Source organism: Apodemus sylvaticus, chromosome 6 (genome assembly GCF_947179515.1).
Source record: "Apodemus sylvaticus chromosome 6, mApoSyl1.1, whole genome shotgun sequence".
NCBI lineage: Eukaryota > Metazoa > Chordata > Mammalia > Rodentia > Muridae > Apodemus > Apodemus sylvaticus.
Genome location: NC_067477.1, coordinates 4,159,197 through 4,173,369, shown reverse-complemented (window position 1 = coordinate 4,173,369; position 14,173 = coordinate 4,159,197). Strand labels below are relative to the sequence as shown.

At 40.2% G+C, this 14,173-nt stretch overlaps 1 protein-coding gene across 1 annotated transcript; it reads left to right on the top strand.

The window, feature by feature from the left end:
- The first annotated feature begins 210 nt into the window (after positions 1–210).
- LOC127686799 (zinc finger protein 665-like) lies at positions 211–12,835 on the top strand. The gene is made up of 3 exons (XM_052184848.1): positions 211–328; positions 6,593–6,719; positions 11,159–12,835. Exons 1-3 carry the CDS (start codon positions 320–322, stop codon positions 12,781–12,783), a joined length of 1,761 nt encoding a protein of 586 aa, XP_052040808.1. The 5' UTR covers positions 211–319; the 3' UTR covers positions 12,784–12,835.
- Positions 12,836–14,173: the final 1,338 nt, after the last annotated feature.

Here is a 14,173-nt window from a genome sequence, read left to right as displayed (position 1 = left end):
AAATTCTCAGGGCCCGCCTCTAGAACAGTTTCAGCATAGACTTGCCCTTCAGGACCTCATTCAGCCAAGAGTTGGTGCTATCTGATGTCAGTCAAGGCCAGGAGGGCGGGGCGGGGGTAGTAGTCACTTTGATGGAAGTGCGTTGGCTGAGAACCCGCCAATCAAGTTCGCAGGGCGAAGGGGCGGGCCTTGACAATCTCGCGAGTCTACAACCCGCGTATACGCGACCTTTGTGTTGGAAAACGTAAGCGTCGTTTCCAGTTTTTGGAAGCCCGGCTGGCCGGTACAGAATCACGGGCGCTGGAGATGCAAGAGAGCCATGGAGACGGTGAGCGTTGGTCGCGAGGTTGCGCAGAGGGCTGGGTAGGCGGGAGGCTGTGCTCCGAGGGGCGCCACGCCAGGTCGGCTGGGCCTGGGGCGGAGCTAGGCGGCTGTGCAGACCTGGTGTCCTCGGGTGCCCCGGAAGGGAGGAGTAGAGCAAACATTGATTTTGCCTCCAGCCCTTTCCCCTACTGAGGCCTCTCTGTCTGCAGCCAGCCGACTGCTGGGGATGGCCTGAAGGAACATCCAAAAAGCCAGTCTCCATGACAGCGGTTTGTGTGGGACAGCCGCTGGTTCCCGGGTCTTCCTCCTCCTAGAGTTTTCCCCATTTCCCCCTGACGCCTTGGGGATGTACAGAAAATAGGTCAGATCCGAAACCCTCTCCCTAGCTTGCAAATATGTGTGCCATTCCCGATCAATATCAATTGATGGGTCACCGTGGTGCATTTCAGTCAGAAGGCTTTTGGCATAGTTTTTCTAAACATTTAATGAATGGCACTTTATTATTGGGTTGTTTTTTTTTAAGTTTTTGTATCAATATATAGTAATTATACATCCTAATGAGTCTCATTATGACATTTAATACACACATGTGTATTTTGAATTTGTCCTCTATTATTTTTCTCTCCTGTCCCTCTCCCACGATAACCCCCTTCTCTCCTAGCTGTTCTAAGATAGACAAAAGTCTATCTTTTGGTGACCAAGGAACTTCATTAGGGTTATTTACCGAGGGGATTAGTTACAGGAGCCCGGGCATCTAATTAATGACAACACCCCACTAGAAAATATCTCTCAACCGCTTATCAACTGTTCACTGCCCACAAATCCTCAGGGAGGGGTGAGGACAAGGAAGTATTTTTAAGTCTTTTGTTTTGATTTGATTTTTGTACTTTCCTCTTTCAGTCTTCCAAGCCACAGATACCTTCCCACAATGTTTCTGGATTGAGTTTTCCCCTTACCTAACGTCCACGCTCCGCTCTAGTTATTTCCTGCACCTGGGCCTGGCACTTTGTGTCCACAGCTGCCTTGTGCTTGTCTAGCACATATTGACCTCTCCTTAACCAACAGCCTGAGATGTGAGGTGCAGTGATGTCTGATCAGCTGGATGCCCTGAGCCTGTAGACTCTGACCTGAGAAGCCTTTGGTTGTATGCATGTCTTGGTTACTAAGAACAGTATTGAAGTCAACATGGTGGGATAGCCATTTCTTCAATACTATGAGTTCAGTCCCTTAGTGACTGCTAGGTTACATGGTCATCTGCTTCATGCTTTTAAAAACAGCTGCACTAAATTTAGAGTTTAAGCAGTTCCATGCCCAGGTTTCCTTTCAAACACACCGATGATTACTGGGATACTTTTTTTTTCCTAAATCCTCCTCTCCTATTACATCCCTTCTGCAGTTTCCCCTCCCTCCCCTTCTTCCAGCCCGCCCCTACATTCCCTTTCTCCCAGAGCCACTCCTCCCTTGAGAAAAACAGCAGGCCTCCCAGGAATATCAACTGAACATGGCATGATAAGTTACAGTAAGACTAGACACATGTCAGGGCTGGACCAAGGCAACCCAGTAGGGAAAGGGGTCCCAAAAGAGTCAGAGGCAGACTCTTGGTAGACTCCCGTGGTATTCCCTCCCTCCCTCCCTCCCCACCCAAATCCACCCAGCCTCCTCCCCTCAGGGAAGAGCAGATCTCCCAGGGACCAAACACTGCATAACAAGCTATAATAAGACTAGGTGCAGACCATCAAATCAAGGCTGTTGAGGCAATCCAGTAGGAGGGAAAGGGTCCCACAAGTAGGCAAAAGTATCAGGGACGACTCCTGTTCCCTCTGTTAGGAATCCCACAAGAGACCAAGCTACTCAACAATAACTGATATGCAGAAAACCAGACCCCTACATGGTGGAATAGCCATCTCTTCAACACTATGACTTCAATCTCTAAGTGACTGCTAGGTCAACACTGCTCCCACTGTTAGGAGTTCCACAAGAACAGCAAGCTACACAATCATAACAAACATGCAGAGGACCTAGGTCAGACCTTTACAGACTCCCTGATGGTCACTTCAGCCTTTTCGAGCCCCTGTGAGCTCCCGATCAGATGATTCTGTGATTCATGGGACACTTATAATGCTGCCTTGGCACCTGTTGGCTGTATTGAATCACTAATTCAAGTTCATAGAATCTATATTGTCAGGTAGACACTGATAGACTGCACTGTGAAACCTCTTCCTGGAGTGAACAGCATTTGTCTCTTCTTAAAGTTGTAGCCCATAGAAAACTTGCCCATCCATTTAAACCAGAAGACTTACATGCGCTCAATTCCCCCTTCCCCCAGAGCCTGCCTGGAGGTTCAGGATATGGAAGGTGTTAACTTGGATCCTTCACTACGCAGACAAATTATTCTAAGAAGAATAGGTAGACCTGGGGTCAAGTAGTGTGGCCAACTTGAGGCGAGGACTTGGAGAATGCAGAGCTCACACTCAGGCTTCCAGAAGCCCGTTAATGAGTAAGGTACAAGAAACTTTAGAACTCAAGGCACATCTGGTCTACATGTGAGACCTCATCCCAAAGCAGTAAAGACACAACCTCACAAAGTTGGCAGCAAGGTGTGTGGCCCAGTAGACTCAGCTGAGAAAGTGGTAGCAAGGAAATGCATCCAGATATCCAGCGCAAGAGCTGACTGAACACAGATCAGGGGTCTAAACCACACACAGTGTGTCCTTTCTTCACTTCTCCTCCACAGCTTTTTCTTTCAAACCTGCAAACTTTGTTACATTTCTTCTCCCTGGCAGATATGAACAAAAGTGTAATCAGTCTAGTTAGGGCATGATCACAGTCAAACAGGGATTCCACTGAGCCAGGCTTTGAAAACCAGTGAATCCATTGGGTTTGTGTCTAGGAGCATGGGTAAATTCAAAGCTGCTGTGCCCCTGAGAAGTCTTATCCCATAAAGTGTGTCCAGGACATAAAGACTGTGTGTACATCATGGCATCCCACTTTAAATTAACCCTTTCACTCCATGGTCTTGGCAACTGACCACGATGAGGTAGGTGGAGTCCCAGAATCGAGTCCCATGAGGCCCCTATCTCATTACATCTCTTAGGGATATGAGCAGCCATATTGTCTTTGTGATAGACCTAATGATTCATGTGTTTCTCTGCTCTTCTTCACATTCTGCCTGATTGACCAGGGTTAATTTAGTCCTGGTTATTTCTGTCCTGTTAGGATAGTAGAAGAGATCATTGTTTTATACCGTGAAGGAAAAGCTACATAATACCCTCCCCTCCAGCCTTTACCACTCATGTGGATTGTACCTAACACATGTGGGCTCCAGGAGCTGTGGGCTTCTCGGCAGTTCTCGGGGACTTTATCGTTAGCCTGCTGACTTCTGCTTCTCAGTTCAGGATTCTTGAATTCTTCCATCAGCTTCATAGTCATGGTCAGTTCTATATACTGTTCATTCTGTGGCCTGGGGCTGATGTCAGAGAAAGAACTGACAGTTAACAGAGAGAGAGCAGCAGTAGAGAGCTTGCCATCAAGGGAAGAGGACATGATGCTAAAGCAAAGTGTAGGCTTTTTTTTCCCTTCCTGGTTACATCTATCTTTGTGAGACAGGGGTCTTGGCTGTCAATAGTGTATGCAAACTATGTTTGTTATGTATAAAAAGCATTCTGTTGCCAGGATAGCCATTATCTGAGCCATGTTCTGATCTAGGTCTGAGAAGAACTGAAGAAGCACTAATAAAATGTCTATTCACTTGAGAATGGGGTCCAGTAAAAAACATTTACAGTTTAGGTAAACAGTTTGCAAAATTATTTTTGGTAATTTATTTAACCCCATTCATAGCTGTCCTGGCACTAAACGTGGTCCATGAATGGGTCACACCTATGTGCCAGAAAAAGAGTGTGGTAACAGACAGCCTCTGGAAGGTCCTGCTTGTTCGTGGGTGACACCATGTGCGGGTCTTTTCCTTCTGTTTCTGTCAGCTTAGCTGATAACACAGGCTGTTCAGAGTTGTATTTAAGAGTCTGAAGAGTCTGAAGGAAAGACCATACAGATACTACCCCACCTAAGAATCCATCCCATATACAATTGCAAAACCCAGATGCTATTGTGGATGCCCACACGTGCTTGCTGATAGGACCCGGATATAGCTGTCACCTGGGAGGCTCTGCTAGTGCATGGCAAATACAGAGGGAGACACTCTCAGCCAGCCATTGAACTGAGCACAGGGTCCCCAATGGAGGAGCTAGAGAAAGGACCAAAGAAACTGAAGGGGTTTGCAGCGCCATAGGAGGAACAACAATATGAGTCACCAAGTACTCCCAGAGCTCCCAGGGACAAAACCATCAACCAAAGAGTACACATGGAATTTTACCCATGGCTGCAGACATATCAGCAGCAGAGGATGATCTTGTTGGACACCAAATGGGGGAGAGGCCCTTGGTCCTGGAGAGACTTGATTCCGTAGTGTAGTGGAATACCAGGACAGGGAAGCAGGGGTGGGTTGATTGGGGAAGGGGAGATGGCTTACAGGATTTTCAGTAGAGGGAGGAAACCAGGAAAGGGGACAGCATTTGAAGTGTAAATAAAGAATATACCTAATTTTAAAAAAATATCAAAAGAAAAAAAAGGCAAGCTTACGTTTGATGCCATTGGCAATGCCATTCCTGGTTTCGTTCCTAATGTCTGGCAGTTTTGTAAACCCTACACATTTCCACAAACGATGTATTGTCCATTTAGTTATTTGTTACTGCATAACAAAGAAATGTTATATTCTCCAAAAAGGGTAGGATAATATTTTCATTTTGAGGAATGAAATGTAAGTGCTTCAAAAGTTTGTTTAATTGCTTTAATCATCTCAGTATTTTCTGATTTGTTCCAACACTGAATATTGTCATTAAAAACTGTGGATATACCTAAGAAGCAAAGGTCCAACATTTAGGACTTTAAAGCTAAAGAATCTCAGGGATGAAAGACAGAGAGTCCTAGGAAAACATGTCTCTGTTTAGAGACTATGGAACTCCATATTCAGAATTTGGAAATATTTGTTTCTCTACCTTTCTTCCAATTAGTATGGTTTGTTTGTTTCTTTGTTTTAATCTTAAGCTACTTCCTCTTCTACTATGAAACAGGCATAATGCAATAGATTTTCATTTTATTCCAGATCAATATTACATATACACAGTTCTTTACCCCTCTTATTATTAGCCAAAGAAACAAATCATACCTATTTCCAAGTATGTTCAAATTAGATATAAAAATATAAATTTTTATAATACAAAATTGTTAGTAAATGACTAAAAAGCTACAGCTTTGATTGTAGTTTGACATCCATAAAGATATTCTCAGTGGTATTATATTTTTAAAAGCATAAAAAAATTATAGAATCTTCTTTAAATAGAATATAATTCCAGTTTGCACTGTTGGCTGCTGTGGAGTTATGAGTGGCCTTGAATTTACAACCTAAACTGCTGGGATTAAAAGTGTGTGCCCCCACATCTGTATTAAGTGTACTGGAAAGTCAACGTGTGTGTGTGTGTGTGTGTGTGTGTGTGTGTGTGTGTGTGTGTGTGTGTTTAATCTGCCCTCAGGAGGAGCCCAGGGCCTTATGTACTATGTATCACTGGGAAATACACACAGCCATAGTGTAATGTTTTGGATTTATAGCTACTATTTTTATTTTTAGAAATAAAGTATAAATATTATTTGGTCAGTTTTGTTTTGCTGCCCTTTTAGTATATTTCCATTCCCAACCTCATGTGAAAACTGCTTGAAGCTTATTTTAGTTTTTTAACTTTACGTTTCCATCTTAATTTGACGTCAACATTACTGAGCTGTGTCTTCAGAATCTCCAACTCTGGGGCCCAGAGTACCTGAATGAGAATCCTCATCCGTCTAATTCACTGTGGCTTTCTCTTCTCATTCCCTCTGTTACACAGCAGATAGATGGTGTAGTCTGTTAGTTTATACAGTGTATGTTCTAATGGTGATGCTCTGCCATCTTAAATGTCATACAGTTGTAATATTTATACTGATTTGGAAGTGTAAATATAAAAAGTCCCTTACTAAACAATTTCAGTTTCCTGAATCATCACCATTCTAACTATCACTTCCTCGTAGCTGACACAGAACTCATATCATCTTGGATAACACAGAACTCTGATCACCTTAGATAACACAGAACTCTGATCTTCTTGGATAACACAGAGCTCTAATCTTGGGTGACATCAGAACTTGACAGTGTGAAATTTATTTGTGTTCGTTTTTGTTTCAGGAGCAGTTGACCTTCCGTGATGTGGCCGTTGCCTTCTCTCCGGATGAGTGGGAATGCCTGGACCCTCCTCAGCAGAGGCTGTATAGGGATGTGATGGTAGAGAACTACAGAAACCTGGTCTCTGTGGGTAAGGACAGCATCCCTGCAGAGCTCCCAACACACTGCCCCCATTTCATGTCTTTTCTTTCAAAAATGTCTGCTGTAGCCTGTGCTTTTCATAAGCAATACAAACTTGAGCTTTAAAGAACAGTTGTGGGATCCTTGGCATACATAAAAGATGTTTGTATTTATTCTTGTCATTGTCCTTTTCCTCTTTCTCAAGTCACTATACATCCTGCCTTTAGATTAGTGGTAATTGCAACAATTCTGTGGCACATAACATTCTGATTTCCACAAAGTCTAGTTTCTCCTCTTTAGCTTTGATTTGACCATAGTTAGAAGGGGAGCTCAGCATTTGTAAATTGAAAATGTTGTCTTATATGTCTTTTGAAAATTACATTTGTACCAGTGTTCTTAAACTATTCTGAATCTCTTCTGATGAGCACAGTACTGAGACACATACCTCAGTTGTTACAGGTACAGTCATAGTATAGGTCATGTTCTTTTTTTGATAACCAAGTTTTATAGTCTTAGTCACACCTAGTTATCTCTCTAGAAACACAAAAGAGCCTTGGGACATAAAGTGACCAAAGATAGTGTTCCCAGGTAGGTAGGTAGGTAGGACCAAATGAAGCAGTGGTGGTGTTCCCAGGTGGGTAGGTAGGTAGGTAGGACCGAATGAAGCAGTGGTGGTGTTCCCAGGTGGGTAGGTAGGTAGGACTGAATGAAGCAGAGGACTCGAGAGAGAAGGACATATGTCCAAGGGCTCTCTCTCTACAATGTTGTGTAATACTGTACTGCATGCATATTCCAAATTGTCTTTATTTGTGGTTGTCGGAGGGAGGTGCTCTCACTTTGCTGTTATGAATAATGCTGCAGTTAACCTTAAAGAGAAATATGTCTTCATTTGGACATCACCGAGTATTTATTGTGACACTCTTTGGTACCATTACAGTTTTTCTCTCTCATGGTTGATGCCCATTATTTCATTATAGTCAGAAATGAACTTCACTACTCTCTTACGTGTTCAGACTTGTTTTGTGTCCTACCAGATAATCCAAGTGGATGTTTGTTTGTGTCTGTAAATCTAATTGTGTATAGTATTTTTCAGGATTTGTTTCTTGATTAGTGCTTTATCTAGTTTTGTTTTACAATATGAAAAATAGGAATGTGAAATCAATATTATTCTGGTACTTTTAATATCTTACTTCAATTCTCAGTGCTTATATATTTGAGAAGTATTGTAATGTATTTATTACAGTTACACGCTCCTAGAAAAAATGGCTGTTTGTGTTTGTCTTTGTTATAGTTTCTATGACTTTGATAAAACACCGTTAACAAAAGCAGCCTGGGGAGGGAACGGTTTCATCGTACAGTTCCACCTTACAGTATGTCACTCAGGGAAGTCAGAGCAAGAACTCAACAGGGCAGGGACAAAGAGACAGGAAAGAACCATAGAGTGGTGGAGCTTCCTGGCTCGCTCCTCGCTGCCTGCTCTCCCTGCTTTCATACACACTCCAGGACCGCCAGCAATGGGATCACACACACTGGTCACCCGGCATGAAAATGCTCCCCGTGCTTAATCACAAACCAGTCTTCCAGAACTGTTTTCTTAATTGAGGTACCTTCTTCTCTGAAGACTCTAACTTCTGTCTAGTTGATAAAGAAAAGGAAAAAGAAAGTCTGTATTATTTTCTTCCATTAGAGTTTCTAACTTACATTGTCTCATTTTCACATCCTTTTTTTCCTAAAAGTGTATTTTTTTATACCACAATTATGGCCATTTCAATTCTCTTGGGCCCCTTCATGATTTTGAGCCTACCTAAATCTTTACATCTAAAAGAGTCTTCTATGATATGGCGTAATTTTCTTTCTTTTTTTTTTTTTTTTGTATGCACTAATGAGAAAGTAATCTCTAGTCTATATAAATCTCCTTTGTACTTACATTTCTCCTTCCTCCTGATATTATTGGTAACACAGCTGTTTTGTTTGGAGTGTGTCAATGTGTATTAACAAGTTTATGATTAAGCTTTCACATTTGCTTTTTCAATTCTATTCAGAAATTAACAGTGTGTCATGCCTCCTCCTAAGTCCATGTAATTCTATTTCTCTGTATTTGATTTTCCACAGAGGTTTACAGTTTTAGTTTTTGTGTTGCCCATAGTATTAGGGAAGTCTAGTGGTGGTGGTCATTTACCATATATATGCCTGTATTTTTCCCTGACTTTGAAGAGTGGGCTGGCTGGGTGCAGGTATGTTTTAGACTTTGTTCCTTCAGCACGTTCACTGTGTCCTCCATCTTATGTCTGGATGGCAATGCTGCTTTTAAGAGCTCCGTTAAGGTCACGGTGAGCATCCTAGAGAGCTTTTACTGCTCTCAAAATCACCTTTGTGACTTTTGAAGCATAGAGCTTGGGTCAGTTTTCCTACATGTATTGTCTGTCAGCATGTAGCAACTAATTAAGGTGCTTAAATTCTGATGTTTTTCCTCATCATATTCCTAGTTTTCTACCATTATTTCTTACTAATTTCATCACCTAGTTTTTTTTTTTTTTTTTGCTTATAACTGTTTATTTCTTTGTCCATAGTCTCATTTTCATGATTTTAGTATTTTTATCATGCATTGTCTTTCAGATGGTTGTTTCTGTGTATATAATTCATAAATAGGTTTTTGAATGATGAATTTGCAGTATTTTTCATGTTCTTCCCACTGAGTCAGTCATCTCTATATACTGTGTTAGCATTCATTGAAATTTGACCTTTAAAAAAATATCAGCAGTAGATTATAACAGGCGTGGGGGTGATGCGTCTGTTCCAGCAAAGCCCAACAATAGTAAATCATTCTGTCGATAAGGCCACCAACAGAGTGATTAGTGTGGTATGATATGAAATAGCCAAAATAAAAGTTAATGTCAGTACAAATGCAAAAATGATTCAGGGTCTTGAAAAAGAGCTTAGTATTTAAACTGCTCTTGCTGAGGACCTGTGTGAGTTCCCAGTACAGACACTGAGCAGCTCACAACTGTCTGTCACTCTAGTTCCAGAAGGGTGTGATGCCTCTGGTGGAAGTCACAGGCTTCTGCACTAACACACACACACACACACACACACACACACACCCCTCTGGAAATAACAAAAAGCGTTTTTAAAAGATCATGTGGTCCATATGCACAGTGAATTAATATTCAGCAATATGAAAGAACAATCAAAATCACTTAATTTTATGCAGTGTGGGTAAAAGTGTGGGGCTTAAATGAAATCAGGCAGACACGGGAAATGAGCATCCTAATGTGCAATCTGAAAAGTTAATCTTAGGAATGAAAAGTGAGTGCAGATCACCAGTGACTATCAGCTTGGGGGATTGTTAAAGTAGTAGTGGTCAAAGATGAATATTAGTAAAATAAACATAAGGCTACTAGACAATAGCTGTTTTTTTTAAAGATCTAGACTTAGTTGAAAAAAAGATAGGCATGCGAACATTCAGACTTTTATAGATCATGAGTATATTTAATATATACTGCTTGGGGAATGCTAGAGAAATTGATGGTAAGTGTTCAAGTACAAAAATTATTACTTTTTGAAATGATAATGTGTTAAGTAGATTTAGTCATCCCAGTATAAATATATACTTAAAAATAGCATGCTGTATATGAGTACGTTAAGTTTATTTTCCAATGAAATCAACAACAAACAATAGTAATTTGTTTTATATTCAGAAAATTACTTTTTTTCTCTACAGCATGTCTTCATTCATGCTTTTGATTACTGATGACTCCAAAACCTGTGTTTGGGAGACAAACCTGTTATATGGAGTTTTGTGTCCTTATTCAAATGTCATTAGCTAGCATGGGCTCTCCCCCTGGTGACAGTTTAGGATATCAAAATAGTATTTGCCTTTGGTCTCAGTTTGGGAAAACTGTTATGTAAAATATACCTGGTATCTCCTACTCTCTGTCATTGTAGATAGCCAGGTTTCAGACAGGCCCTACAAAGGAAAAAAAAGTCCTCTGTCTCATTTTTTATCCTGATAGAGATGGAGATTTGAATGTGCCTAATTAGCTATGCTATGTAGGGAAAAGAAGAGCTGTGCTTGACAAAAGTAACCCTACTACAGTGAGATTGCTTGGCTTTGTGCTTACTTGGGGTGCTGTGATTCCTTACCTGGTTATGGGAGGGTGTTCAAGTTTAATTTTAAGGTGTTTTTTATTATTATTTATTGTTTTGTTTGTTTATTTCAGTGAAGTTTGATTTGGTTTAATTTGATTTGGGGTTTTTTTGTTGTGGTTTTGGTTTTGGTTGTTTTTGTTTGTATGTTTTTAGTTAACTTTCAACCTTTACTACTGTGATTTTTTTTCCAGATGTTTCAAATATGGAATTCCAGATGTTCCATTCTAGTGTAGCTTCACATGTATTTATGAGCTGTAATCACTAGTATCTCTTAAATTAATTTGTTTTTATTTATTTCAGCTCTTTCTCATCATTGTACCCAGAACTTTTCACCAGAGCATATCCTACGATGTCCCTTCACAAACGTGACTAATGGAAGTCACAGTCTTAAGCATTCACACCTAAGGCAAGAGTGTGCAAATGTAAACGAGACTAAAGGAACAGCCCACCATGGCAGACTTCAGCCATGTCTGATCACAAGCAATACCAAAGATGTCACTGACAACAGAGATCAAGAACAGAAAACAGCTCTGAAAAACTCTCATGCTAGGCCAGATACCTCTGATGAGCCATGTGTCTGTAACTACACATATCCACAGGAAACTTTTCAGCATGAATTAACTTTGAAAGAAAGTTTGGAAGATCTGATAGATAGATTAATGTTTTACTCAAACAATTCCATAGACAAAGAATTAAGAAACAAAGGGCTGATCTCTAAAAGTGATCAAGTTGAGTCTTCGTATCCTGAAAGGTACTTATTCTTCAGTCAGCAAATACCTGTCTCCTGTGACCAAAAGCACAGTTCTATTGATTGTGGATTGCCTGCTACTGATCCATTATTGCATAGCCAAAATCAAGATACAGATGTTTGGGAAACCCCTTACATGTATAAGGAAACTAGCAAAGCTTTTAGTAGTGGACTTTTACTAAATAATTGCAGTGATGTAGTTATCTTAGAGAAATCTGGTCAGTGTAACAAAGAGCATAATGACTTTGACCATTGCTTTAGTCCCAACAAACATCAATATACTTTTCCAAAGAAGCTTTTCAATTGTGATAATTTCTTTACTCAGTGTGACTATATTCAAGATAATTGTTACAAGAGTATAGATTGTGGAACAATGTTTAATAAAACTTTAAACATTACTACACAAAGAATTCAGCATTCCCAGAAGTCCTACAAATGTAATGATTGCGGAAAAGTCTTTAAATATTGCTCAAGTTACAGAAAACACAGCATAATTCACACAGGAGAAAAGCCCTACAAATGTAAATTATGTGGAAAATCCTTTACCCAGTGTGCAAGTCTTAAAAAACATCAGAGAATCCACACTGGAAAGAGACCCTACAAATGTGAAGAATGTGGCAGAAGCTTTAACCACTACTCAATTCTTGGTCAGCACCAGAGGATTCATACAGGAGAGAAACCCTACGAGTGTAACCAGTGTGGGAAGTCCTTTACTCAGTGTTCAAGCCTTCAAAAACACCAAGTAATCCATACTGGAGAGAAGCCCTACAGATGTGCAGAATGTGGTAAATCCTTTACCCAAAACTCAACTCTTAGTCAACACCAGAGAATTCATACTGGAGAAAAACCTTACAAATGTGAACAGTGTGGAAAGGCCTTTACCCAATGTTCAAGCCTTAGAAAGCACCAGAGAATCCACACTGGAGAGAAACCCTACAAATGTGAAGAATGCGGCAGAGCCTTTAACTGCCGTTCATCTTTTACTAAACACAAGAGAATTCACACAGGAGAGAAACCTTACAAATGTAAAGACTGTGACAAAGCCTTTATCCACTGCACAAACCTTATTCAACACCAGAGAATCCATACAGGAGAGAAACCATACCAATGTAATGAATGTGGGAAATCCTTTAGTCAGTGTTCAAACCTTAGAAAACATGAGAGAATTCATACGTAAATAAAACTAACAAATGTAAGGAATCTAGTAAATCCTTTATCCATAATCAGAAGCTTGTGTAATGTCCTGTAATTCAAACTGGGGTGAGTCCTACAGAGGCAGTGAATGTAACAAAGTCCGACTGTTATTTACAAGTCACTACCATGAACTAATTCTTCATTGGAAGAAACCCTACAAATCTCAAAAATGCCCAATTCTTAAGCTTTATAATCCTTTACCAAACACCACAGAATTCACTTTAAAAAAGAAACACAAATTTAATGTGGAAAAAATTGTTGGCCATCTCTTACTAAACTTTGAATGCACAGGGGACAAACCTGGCAATTGTGGAGAATCAGAGAGTTGTTTATAGCTCTTCAGCTTTTGCTAAAAGAGATTTGCACCCTAGACAAACCCTACAAATGTAGAAAAAGTGGCAAACTTTTACCATTTTGCCCACCTTAACCCAAGAGTTTATTCTGGAATGAAACACTACAAACATAACTCTTCAAAGCCTCTATATCAAGGTACACAGCTTTTTTACATCAGAGAACATAGTAAAAATTTCAATTGTGTCCCAAGTGCACAACTCAAAGAACAGTAGAGTATTTATGTTCTGTGTAAGCATAAGTGTAATCGAGCCTTGGTTAATATATAGGCTCTTAATATAATTGATAATAGAAGTCTACAAGAATAAGTTCTAAAACCTTTATTTTTGGCTTAAAATTTACACTATTTAAATTGTTCTGGTAGAATTGGCTCTCAAAGCTCTCATGGAATACTATCAATAACTTACCCTCAAAACCTATGGTTGTATCACATATTAAAAGTTTCTAAATATGCTCACTCATGAAAACAAGAAAACACCATTCTTATATACATATATCAGAAGAACAAGACTCATTTATAATGAGTGATTGTAAAGAATGTTTTTCTGAAGACTAGACATTTTCTTATCCAAGAGAGTGCTAGATGACAAATATTACTAATGCATTCATGGGCAGTGATGGGATTCTATTAGTCATTCACTCCCAGGATATTCAAGTGATTTTTCCTAAATGGGCATGATGTGGCAGGCTGAGAGGTTTCAGAGTATTTGTGGACTGAGGCTACTGCCTACCCAGAATAGGAGGAAGGAGAAATACCCTTGAGGTTCTCCTGTAGTGCCAGCCTCTTAATTGTGACCAGCTCCAGGACAGCCATTCCCTTGCTGAACATCTAGTCTCTGTAACACACAGTAAACACCACATGCCAAGAATGAGTGATACAGAGGTCTTGGTGTTTCTTGAACAGACTGAAGGGTATTACCAACACAGCAGCACAATATAAAATAGTTGCTGCTGCTGCTACTATCTAAAATCAGACATCCTGGTGGAACACAGGCTCAGTCCACTGCCAGATAGGCATATGA

Bases quoted from the DNA above. Each gene is read 5' to 3' on its own strand.
- LOC127686799 (XM_052184848.1), top strand. The intron at 6,720-11,158 runs GTAAGGACAGCA...TATTTATTTCAG, and splicing joins CAGAAACCTGGTCTCTGTGG to CTCTTTCTCATCATTGTACC.